Source organism: Perca flavescens, chromosome 17 (genome assembly GCF_004354835.1).
Source record: "Perca flavescens isolate YP-PL-M2 chromosome 17, PFLA_1.0, whole genome shotgun sequence".
In the NCBI taxonomy this organism is placed as follows: Eukaryota; Metazoa; Chordata; class Actinopteri; order Perciformes; family Percidae; genus Perca; species Perca flavescens.
In genome coordinates, this window is record NC_041347.1 from 20,155,161 (window position 1) to 20,167,468 (window position 12,308).

Genomic DNA, 12,308 nt, shown 5'->3' on the forward strand with positions numbered 1-12,308 from the left:
CATATCCACCAGGATGACTGGAGTGAAATGAAGACAAGTGACAAAGGCAGATGGAGATGGAGAGCAATAGTCTGGTTAAATAGAAAATGTAAAAAGAAAAGCAAAGAGATACAGTATGACACTCTAAGGATGATGGTGTCAGGACAGGGGAATCAAGACTGATTAACAGTGACTTTTGGTAACCGTGAATCTCCTGCAGACCTGTGTGTTGTAGCAGTGGCGAATAGGTCATTTAACACTGCCTCCAAGAAATAAGGACACCACTAAAGAGCCAAATCACCAGGGAACACTGTAATCCTACAAAGCTTTTTCTCTCGCAGACAAAAATGTGTGTGTCGAGAAAAAGAGAGAACATCCAGGCACACACACTTTGTCTGTCAATGACACCACTTTTCCCTCAGGTGTTTGTGTGAGCAGATTGGATCTTTGGGTCAGCGCAGTGTGGGTGTTGTTTATTATCACTCAGATAAGGGAAAAAGGTAGAAGATCTTTGGGAAAGTTATCTGGCATAACATTGCAATGCCAATAAAAACTGTAGTGAAATTCAACTTGATGTGCCTAAAAGTGTAAAGACAATAAACAAGAAACTACAGATTTGTTTTTGGCCACAGCACTTAACTATTTAGCAGTATAACTATATTATTTTGTTACAGTAGGCACTCTGCAACACAAGCCCAGTGAAATCGAGCTAATGTGCAGAATGACTTCCGGTTTATGCCTTAAACTGATGTCACTTTATTCCCCTCTCCGTCTGTATTTTCAAAGCCTTAATGTTTCTGAAGTATTGCAGTGTGGGAGCCAATAGTGACATATGTGCTAAGGATGGAGAAAGATTGCAGTGACAGCCTGACCAGACCACATTAATTTGGTTTGGTCTCACTGGGCTGATGTAAGATTTTGATTTGATTTGATTTATTTAATTGTATCAAGAATGCCTTACACATGAAACAAAGACATCAAATACAATCAAGGACAAAAACACAATAAAGTCCAGGACTTATTTCCATTGTGGTCCTCAACACATAACATCAGGACAAGACAAGACACTTAGAGAGTGTGTGATAATCAATGACATAACATAAAAACATTTTTCTTAAATAAATAAAAATAAAAATGATAACTTGCCCTTTGAGCTATTCCGCAACCCTCTCTAGTAATCAGACCTTGATGCTCTTTTTGAAAGAGTTCAGGCTGGAAATGACTTTAATATGACGATCTAACTTGTTCCACTGAACTGCCCCTATATAGGCAAAGGTTCCTTTCCCTAACACTGTCTTAAATTTAGGACACAGGTCAGATATGCTGCCATGAGTATAAATATTATGTGTGCCCTTTACCTTAGTTATAAGACACGACAAAAAAATTGGATACACTACCAAACAATATTTTATGGATCATGGTCAGTCGTAACATAGTAACACGAGACTCCATAGGGAGCCAGTTGAGCTAAACAAATTGTGACCTACCTATATGAGACCTATTGCCCAAGTTCACAATTAATCTTATTAATTTATTCTGATTCTTATTCTTTATTTATAAAGGACAACACACATTAATCAACACTTCTGTAAATGTGCCAGTGTTAGCCAGCCGGCTAATTTTCAACTGCAGTCCTTTTGGCCAGATGATTTTAGACCAGAGCTGTTAGCAACCTCCCTTTAAGACGGTTTGTTAGGCCTTCAAACCAGGAGGTACATGCAAATTCAAAGTGATTTAAAATTGAGGCGTTGGCTAAGATGATCATTGGTGACCTCTGTTAAAGATTTAGAGTTTCTGGCTAAAAACTTTGTGAGCCCCATGACTTTACTCAAAAAGACACAACATGGGTTAAAGTACAGCCTCTTTATTTTGAATGGCTGGGACAACACACATTTTAATTTGTGGTAAATTGCTGTGCTACCTAAGCAGTCATCGTGTCACCCACCAACTGACCTGGAAATTGAAGGGGAAGGAATGTTTACGCTCTGGTGATTGTGCAATACAGTTTGTGTTCCACTGTATATTACAAAAATACTGGTTTTGAATGCAGGTGAGTCAACATTTCACTCATGCATTTTTGGAACAGCTCTAGAAATTGTAAGCCGTGTTGTAACATTTATTATGTCCAATTACACTGCATGTTCTAGTATTTTGTAGTATTTTATGGATTAAGTTAGTGTATTGATTTCATCTTTTTTTTTCAAGAACTGACTATTACCTGATTCAGGAAATTTAACCTTACTACTATTGCCGACCTGCAAGATGATATTTTAAATGAGTTGTTTTCCATGGCTCGATGCTTTATGTCAGTTTTTGGCGAAAGATATTTAAATGCCGAAGAGATGAAGAGGTGTCTACTGGGATGGTTTCATATCAAACTGTTTATTTAAGCTTTCAGGCAAAATGGAGACAGACCACACCAGAAAAAAGTGCTAGTAGCTTGCCTTCTAGTTCATTGGTCAATTATGGCACTGACTTAGCAAGTAATATTTCCATTGAGTCTCCTTCTCTCATTGGTCACCCATTTGATGGAGCAGCAACAGCCACTAATTACTGCCTCCCCCCTACAAATGATGGTATTTGCGTTAAGTGCTCTGGTAATTACTAAGGCCTAATCCTAAATGGACCCCTGATTAAATGTAGTCAATGTAACTTTTTGTAATTGAAATGACACTTAGAAAAAAGTACGCCTTTCTGTCCCTGTGCCTGCGTAACAGTTGGGCGAGCATAACTCTTAAGTGTGTTACTTTCATCATCCAAGTCATTATTTTTTACTTCTTAATAAATTTCCAGCAGACTGGTTATCAGTTTTTTCATAGTAAATGTAGACTTCCTTGAAGCCATGTTGGTATTTGACTCTCACACTATGACTTCCTCTCTCTCTTTTCGTGTCAGGCAGAACAGGACAACGGTCACCCCCTCCCAGCCTATGCTGACCTCATTATCGACATCCTGGATGAGAACAACCAGGCACCATATTTCCAGTTTGCTACCTATCAGGGATATGTGAGTGAGTCCTCGCCAGTGGGTACGACTATCTCAGCCAGTGCCAACCTCACTGCTGCCCTGGGAATCATCGTTCTGGATAATGACATTGAGGAGGTAGAAAGAAAGGGACTTTTTCAGGCTATGCTCACTGTTGCCTACACTTTACACATCTACCCCTGCATATGTGCATACAAACACAAAGCGCTTGTAGTGCATTGATTAACTATTGATTAAAGGTCCACATTTATTCACGTGGTGGTGTTGTGTACTCACAAAAAGTAACATGTTCATGAGTAATTTTCCTGCTGTATTTCTTTCCCTGTTGTAGCTGGCTCCTGGTGATACACCTGTAGGTAAACAGGGTTGCTTTTAGATGCAATGCCACACACACACACACACACACACACACACACACACACACACACACACACACACACACACACACAGAGTGCAATATAGTGATGTCCCGATCATTTGTTCATAATCACCGATGCAAGTTCTTTTAATATTGAGGTTTTTTTTTCTTTTGATACAGAGATTAATCCAATATTTATGTTTTCCTGCATAATGCAGCTGAACTGTGGACACTTAATAGCTTAAAGTAGGCCTCCATTTATATCCTTAAAGCCAATTAAGGGATATGACTGCCTAACAGCTCTGCATTAAACGTGCATCACATTCAAGTTTAAATATCTTCTTTCAATATTTAATGGAGGCTCTAGCTTCCTGTATTGTTTTATATATATTTGCAGTGTCAGTTTGGGCCGTTGAGGCAGTAAAGTTTGGACACAATTTAGAGAACTTCTCTTCATCTCCACTTAAAATGCTGAAGGTTAAACACATTTGTTTTGTTTGTTTGGTGTACTTGTTTAGTTGCCCGCTATGCTACACAACAAAGTGGTTCCAGTGTTTTTTAAACTTTTACAGGTGCCATAACTGGAGTGCAATAAGTTACAATAAACAAAGGATCAGAGGTGGATAGGCTTTACATTGCTAAAACTGATACATTAAACAAGCCTTCATCAGCTTGATACCTAGTCTGAAAATCGATTCGGGACATCCCTACCGTTAATTCATGCATCACTTTGCAAAAACTAAAAACAAACAGAGCACTCATCACTACTGGAGACTAACCTAAAAAACAATTTGTGAGCTTTCCAGTGTGTTTGCAACAACAGAAATGATAATAAACGGTGAATTAAATGCTACGCAGGTCTCCGGTAATGACAGGTGTGTGTAGATTAACCTAGCTGATGCACTGACTTTTGTCTAATCGGAGTGTGTTTGGAGTGTTGTTTGCTGTGCTGTGTTCTTCTTCTTTATATGCAGACAGACTTTTTGCAGTGGTTTCTACAATCGCTTCAGTCAAAAGTTGTGCAATTATTCTCTTTGAAAAGAATGTTTTTTTTTTATTTTATGAATTGGTTGTGTGTGTAGTTGGGGGTGTTTTTAACATATTTGTTTGACACATTTAACATTGTGTGATTGTGTGGGTGCATGCTTGCGTGTGTGTTCGCCAACAACATGTTCGCTAAATTCCGTCATACCCTAACTGCACTTATAGATTTATATTTAAATTGGTGAAAACACACTGTCACACACACAGCCAAAGCAATTGACTACTACCTTTAGTTCATCTTTGAAAAATATCCCTTTACTCAGTCTTTGGAGAAGATTAACAAATAAAAGTGGAGTGGAAACAGAGATAACAAAATCAATAAGCCACCAGAGTCCTGCTGTTTACCAAACTCTCTTAAGAGGACTCATTGATGGACGTGAATCGAATCACAGCAATGGACCACAATAGACTCCAGGTTTATTTGTTAACACAGTCTAACAACAGAAGTGTTGACATATCTTTGGCGATTGGCTCTTTTAAAAAAATTTTGTCAAGTTTATTTAGCATCCCAACACCCAAAACAAAAGCTGTAAAACCCATACCTTTTAACAACTGCTTAATGGGGTCGATATTTTTTTTTTCCCTAAAAATTAACTGAGGCTATAATGGGTGGACATTGTTTTACCAGAAGTCATTTCCCTCTCTTGCTTTCTTTATTGTTACTAACAAATTTAATAAAAAATACATCACTTTCCGGTTCCGTCCACAGCTCCTTCTCTGTTTTCTGAAGGTTCTTTGGCTGATCAAAATGTACTGTCTGGTTTTCTCAGCCACACAGCTGCGGCTTGAAAAAAAATAAAATGATGAAACACTCATGTCACCATGGTAACATGCTTCTTTTTGTATATCTTTCTGTTGGAAGACGAAAGACCCCATGGTAAGAATTACCCTGGAAGACTACACCACGATCTTCGGCCTGACCCCAACTGGGATAATCCGCTACCTGAGGCTCATCGAACCTGTGGACCGGGAGAAGCAGATGGCCTATACTTTCACGGTAGGCCTCGGACTCAGTACTAGTTATCTGAAAGACAGCACTAGAGCCCTGTGACCTACATCTCCTATTCTGTGTATATTAATAGAAGTCACAGGTTAGCTCCATACCAAAAGGCACTTGCAGATACAGAGCTGACCTGACACTTTTCATCAGTGGTCAAATAGCAGTGCCTGAATTTACAAACGTCCATCCAAAGGTGAACCAAAGGTACATCCGACTACTTTAGCTTTGTACGTTCAGTTGGAAAAAACAACATTTATCTCATAATCTCCACTTTATACCATGTAGAGCTATATACTGTAAATTAAGAAAACTCATGTCTATAGACAAAGCACAAATGAAGAACACATCTTCACCAGTTTGACAATGCAAAGGCAGCATTTCGAAAAATAAATCTCAATACGGAAAACACGAAGAAATATAGAAACGCTGCTAGTTGTACAGAACCCAATGGAAATGTCAAAACACTTGTCAAACAACCATTTGACAATGATTTTTGAGAATGAGCTGACATAATTCTTTTAGTCGCAACATTCTAACCATATGATTCCAATATTACTCAAGGTACTAGCTGAATGTCTAGCTTTGGCCTGTTATTAATTATTAACCAGTTTTTAGTGTCCCCTGAAACCTTATTGCGTTGTAATTTTTATAGTTTTGTTGTTTTAAAGTGTTTCTCTATTTGATTGTGTCTTCTGTGCAGCACATTCCTATATGTCCCTTATCTACTGTGAAATTTATGAATGTGTTTCTTAATTTGCTTGTGTTTTATATGTTTGCTTGTGGTTCTTAAGCTGCAGTGCCTTGAGCTCTCTCAGCCACCATAGACTGTAGCTATACAATCTACAGTATAAATAGTTACAAATCATTCAAACACTCACAAAAACAAATCTCTTGTCTAACTCTCTGCAAGCGAATAATCATTTTCCCAAAATGTCAAACTTCTCTCTCTCTCTTCATCTTTTTTAAATGTTTTAATAATCTTCTTGTTGGTTTTTCATGGGCTTATTTAAGTTTCTCAGATGCTGGTTTTGTTTCTTGTATATAAGTGTGAAAAAAGATTTTAAGCTCAGGATCCACTCTGACTATGCATTACAGTGAGAGCTGAGAGTGTGCCTTCGCTTTGCAGAGGTGACTGTTCAATACAGCTCTTTGGAATGGTTTCTGCATTAAATATCAGTTGTAAAAGAGAAATTCCATTCCAGGGTCATCAGCAGCACTTACTTCTCCATATCTCCGAAACATCAGCGTTTCCATCCAGATTAAAATATGATGCTCATTGCCTGGTGAATAGTGTAGTGGTTGTTGTTAAACAAGTTTCCCAGAGACCTGCTGTACATGCTAGATAGCTTCTGAGGTATATGTATTTGTAATGACCTAACCCTTTTACACACACTCTTGTGGAAAAACTTTAACATTTAGTAAAGGATCAACCATTTGCTGGTAGGTAGAGTGTTAATAATTTAATCCTAAATAAATGAGAATGTCATGTACCAGTATACCGGTTTTACCACATACCACAGTGAAACATTCTGATGGTGACACTACTGATTATCACAGTTTTCAGAGGATCATTTTAAAAAGGCACTCAGAACATAACAGCGATGTGCCGCTGTACATCGCTGTTATGTTCTGGGTGCCTTTTTAAAATGTATTTTAACACACACTTACTTCAAAGTCCTTGCATTTCAAAAAAGTCCTATGAACAGGTTAGTCGGACCATAAACTTAGTTCTGCTCTGTATTTTAGTGGTAATGGTAGTATTTCAGGAAAAGTTTGATGATTATCATTATAATAACGTTTACCAAGATATTTTGTGAATTATCGTGAAAATCCGATCACGGCACATACCTAGTGTATACTGGGATCATAGTTTGATCCAGCTCTCACATTACATTAATCAATTATATTGTTAAACAGTAAATGATACACAAGCTTTTTGACATGAACTGACTACCAGGATGTGTGATTTTTGAGTCGTCTGCTTGTTTCATTCACACTTTACTGTGTAACTGTCACCCAAAGCATCTTTTTAGGCTTTAATTCTATTTTCTTCCATTTTACACACATAACATTAGTTAATGTTTATATTTGGTTCTGAGCGCTGCCAAAATGCAGGTTACCTACACAGCAGAACTGTGCCTGATCGCATCCTGTGTAGATACTGACGGAGGACTGAAGCCGCTGCTTGCTTTCGTTACACAGGCTCAAAAATCTGCACTTCCATTTCACAACCTGCCATTGTGTCCAAATCTTACATAAAACTAATTAAATACATAAGTACATGAGCCAATACAATGAGTATGATTCATGAGTCAGATGTTTTTCTTCAACTCTAACTCATCTGCTAGAATAGATATGGCATTTTGGAGAAATAATCTTAATAGGCCTTATTATCAGACATTACAAGTGAATGTGGTGCTTTCTGAGTTCTTGCTAAAAGCTTGTTAACATAATGTTTATTAGATAACACATTGAGGCTTTCATAGTTGTGGTTTTGCTTTTCTGAAGATGTTATTTCAGAGAGTGTCACTGAGAGAAATCTTGTCTTTGTGTAAACATGAGCATCAGATCATATTTTATAATTACTCTGCGTATCCTGGACTGGAAGGCGAGAGAGCACACAATTTAATAACAACCGTTATTATGTTCATGTTTCATGTCAGTTCTTACTGTTTGTGTGTGTGTGTGTGTGTGTGTGTGTGTGTGTGTGTATATATATGTATATGTATGAGAGGGATGGCAGGCATGACATTGTTTACATCTGATATGTGTGTTTGTGCAGGGACGTGTATGGAGTATGGAGTGTTCATACATACAGTTGTGATGACTCAGTCAATCCAAATCTGTTTTCTCCCTTGGCTCCCAAAAAATATCTGGCATCTCTCTCTCTGGGGGCTGGCTGGAGAACAGAGACAGTGTTTGATAGGAGACAACATAGCTGCTGTTATGTACTGTATGCTATCATGTGTTATTGTACAACACCTTCACTGTGAATGTTTAGCTGTTCCTAAAGGCACCCTCCTGATGTACAGCTTAACCAGCAAGGTGCATCATTTCCATTTCAGCAAAGTCCAAATCTTTTTGGGGAAAAGCAATTCCCCCCCCACAGAAACATGTATTTCTTGCTGCTGCAACAGTTGTTGTTTAGATCTTCTCTTTATTATACTTCATTTGTTGTTTTACTTAGTCCATTTTCTTTCCGGCTGCTAAGTACTGGAAATCAGAGCTGCCAAGGACACATAAACATGCAGTTTGCACATTTTGCAAACTGTCCTTTAGGCAACTTTTATGCTCACTCTTCTCATCTCTTTTAAAGGCATTTAAGGGAATGGAAAATTAACATGGAAAAGTGTAAGTGACTAAATGGCGGTGGTAGAAACATGTTGAAGTTTGACGAGTGGTCTTATAAAAGCAAAACAGTCCTGAAAGCATAAGCTTAAATTAAAAACAAATCATTTCTCTGTGATTTATTTCTTCATTTCCTTTTCTTGTGTTTACAGATGTTGGCATCAGATGGTGTCCAGCAGAGTAGACCAGTAACTATCAACATCCTGGTCATTGATGCCAATGACAATACGCCCACGTTTGCTAAGGTCTCCTACAGCGTTGAAGTCTTCACAAACATGCAGCCGGGGGAGACGGTATTACAGGTAATCAATCCAGCAATCGTTCTTTTTCCTTTCTCCTTCTCTTTTGGTCTCTTGCTCTGGCACTCTGCTTTACGCCTCCGTCTTTGTCCCTGTCACACAGAATCTCTCTCACACACACGTTCTTTCATGCTCAAAGAAAATAACCACAACAATCCAGTGCATTGTGTTGAAAGGCGAATCCCTGGAACAGTTCCCTTCGTCTCATCTGCAGTCATGACAGACAAGTCAGAGAGAATGTTTATTTCCATCCTCACAGAGCACAGGCCTGGGAAACCTTTTAGCCAGCAGATCAGCTGATATCATGACTAAAGTTAATTCATTGTGGTTGGCATCACTGATGACCATTTAGAAATATTTCCCCTTGCATGAAAAGGATTTTAAAAACAGTATTTTTTATGCTTTGATACATTTTGAGAATGTACTTGATTTCATTAGAGCACTGGCTTTAAAGGTCATGATTTATTTTATTTTTATACACGCACATATACACATACTGTACTAATACCAACTAAAGCCAGCTTACAGGCACATGCATAGGACATGTGTAAGGACATGCATAGGCACACAAATGCACACACAATCTTCAAAATGTAAATCCATAACTCTATTCTGCTATATGTATTAATGTGGGGAGTTCCATCATTTCATTGTCTTTTATTTGGTAGTCGGAGCATGATCTTTCCGTCTTATAGTTGATCTGTCCTCTCAGCACAGCCTCTCCAAAAAATGTCAGACACTGAAAAGGTCAAGTTTAATCTGTTTTAAAAACCAGCCATTTTGCCCTCCCTGAAATGAGGCCAAGGGTCACAGAGTGTCTGGTATGACCGCTTAACCAATTTTTATAAGCCGTTTATGAGAGCCGCAGGTCCCCAGAGGATTCTGCTGCTTATTTGATGCTACAGCTTTTACGCCAACATCAGGAGCATGAAAAAGGAGGTCTGGGCAACTTTGATTAAAGTTCCAAGGGCTGAAAGATATGAAGCCAACAACACCATGAGGGTCCATAATTACAAGCAGCAGGATGCCCTAAATAATGGGCTTGAAGAAAATTGTGGCTGCTTAATTTATTCAATAACAGATTACATCTTTGTAATCCATCTCATATCAAAGGTAGCATGGAATTGATGACATCCAATCCAAGCTTATTAAGGTCCCCAAACTGCAGTCACTAGGAGTGAGGATATTGCAGCCAACAGAAAAAGTTGCTCAGATTGCAACATCAGTAGCGTGTATACTTCCAGCTAAATGCCAACCATTTGTTCTTATCTTTACATGAAACAAAGGTCATGTCTCTATTAGTTGATAACAGGGAAACAAAATGGATTCTACTGTGGGTTGGCAACTTGACTGAAGTTAGTCACAACCCCCTACTGTGAAATATTTATAGCTTGACTGCTTCAGTAAGCATGTTGCAGGCAGCTGTGCAGAAGTCCATCTGTAAAACTAAAAAGAACAGATACAAATATCAACATATTATAATGCATATCCATCTCTTTCTCTCCCTTTATTCTCCCAGTTAACAGCAACAGATGCTGATGAGGGACTGAACGGTCTGGTGACCTATGAGATACTGGCTGGTGACCAGGGACATTTCATCATTAGTAATCGCACTGGACGCATCACTGTGGCGTCTGGTGTCACTTTGACTGTGGGACGATCTTACGCACTCACTGTCAAGGCCTCTGACAATGCACCAGAGACCCAGAGAAGGTATTGTACAGTAGCTTTCTTCTTATATGTGATTTCTTTGAACATTAAAAAAATGTCTGAATCGGTTGAAGGAAGAGTTTATTACTTAAATGTGATTAATGTGATGTTCAGTTCATTACTTTTTTATAAAAAGCATTGAAGAGGAGCTACCAGTATTGATTTAATATGTGCTCATTCACAAGTTAGCTTCTAAATAACATGGAAAGTTTTCTCAGTGCTGAATTATAAAGAAACAGCATTTCTGACAAGCTGTTGTGAGTCAAAAGACAGATGGTATTGATCCATCGAACACTGTCGAGATTCTGGTTACAAGATGTTTCATGCATTGTCTCTTCTTTATCTTATGATTAAAAAGCAAAGAATTTGTTGTGTGCAAAACCAAAGTCGCTCAGCTCACATATAATACATTGTAGGTAAGGGTTGGAATAAGTGAAAAATAAGTAAAACTAATTCAACAAAAAAGTCTCACGCATTGAATGAATTTATAATCAACGCAGTCAATTCCATTTTAATGTGCTGCTGTGAACAACTGAGAACAAGCTGGCAAATTTTAAGCAAACAGATTTTCTCATGTTACAAGGCTTGTATTGTGTTTGACACTTAAGAATTTAAAAAAGAAACATTTATGATACCATTGTGAACAAGACAAAGAAATGTGATCAAAACCTGTTGAGTTCTTTCTCTTTTCTGCAATGAAAATGATATATTATGAACATGTTTTACTAAACTGTGTCAGCAAGGTACCTCAGTACGGCTCAACAGGGCTGATGTGTGCTTTTCGTTCTGCCAGGAGCTCCATCACCACAGTGTACATTGAAGTGTTGCCTCCCAACAACCAGAGCCCCCCACGCTTCCCTCTCCTCACCTACAACGTGGAAGTCAGCGAAGCCATGAGGATAGGAGCTATTCTGCTCAATCTGCAAGTAAGTCACTAACCCACAAATTGGTTTTGCACATGCAAATAAGAAAATGTGGAATTTAATTTAATTTGAGGACATTTTTAATACATTTGTACAAAGGTAAGTTGTAGTTTTAGGAAACTGCACATGTTCCTCCTTTTTCTCCTACATTCCCCTCTCCAGCATACATTATGCTCACCTTCACTCCAGTCCAGCATCCTTGTTGCTCAGCTGTCACATCTCATAGCCTTCAACTTCACTATTTGATCTTCAAGACACTGCTTTTCTTTTCCTTCCCTCAGGCCACAGACAGAGAAAACGACCCAATCACGTACCGCATTGTGAGTGGGGATTTCGAGAAGGTTTTCAACCTCTCTGAAACGTAAGTCCAGATATTTTTCAAGTACAGACCAGCGGTCCTCTAAAGTATTCTCACCAAGGATGATTATGTACATATATGAATGGATGGCAAGGCTAGGAATTTATTGATCAGCAGCATTTTTCTCATAAGGGCTCCTGCACACTGCCTGTGTGGCATGAGCGTGGCGTTTCTGTTGCGGTTCAGTTGTGTGGCATTTTCTATGTCTTTGCCCACCAGAAATGTGTCTGATGCGGCGCTGCTGCTGCTAGCCTTGTCTGTACATGTATGTTTCCCATTGATAAAATTAAATAGCGTGTTCTTC

At 38.6% G+C, this 12,308-nt stretch overlaps 1 protein-coding gene across 4 annotated transcripts in view; it reads left to right on the forward strand.

Moving 5' to 3' along the window:
- The window catches only part of pcdh15a (protocadherin-related 15a), a 177,680-nt gene that overhangs the window by 78,832 nt on the left and 86,540 nt on the right, over window positions 1-12,308 (forward strand). For all 4 annotated transcript variants that reach the window (XM_028603202.1, XM_028603206.1, XM_028603203.1 and 1 more), the window contains exons 11-16: window positions 2,875-3,081; window positions 5,229-5,363; window positions 8,867-9,016; window positions 10,533-10,726; window positions 11,517-11,649; window positions 11,928-12,007. In XM_028603202.1, the coding sequence (XP_028459003.1) occupies window positions 2,875-3,081; window positions 5,229-5,363; window positions 8,867-9,016; window positions 10,533-10,726; window positions 11,517-11,649; window positions 11,928-12,007 (899 nt within the window). The remainder of the gene's footprint in view (window positions 1-2,874; window positions 3,082-5,228; window positions 5,364-8,866; window positions 9,017-10,532; window positions 10,727-11,516; window positions 11,650-11,927; window positions 12,008-12,308) is intronic.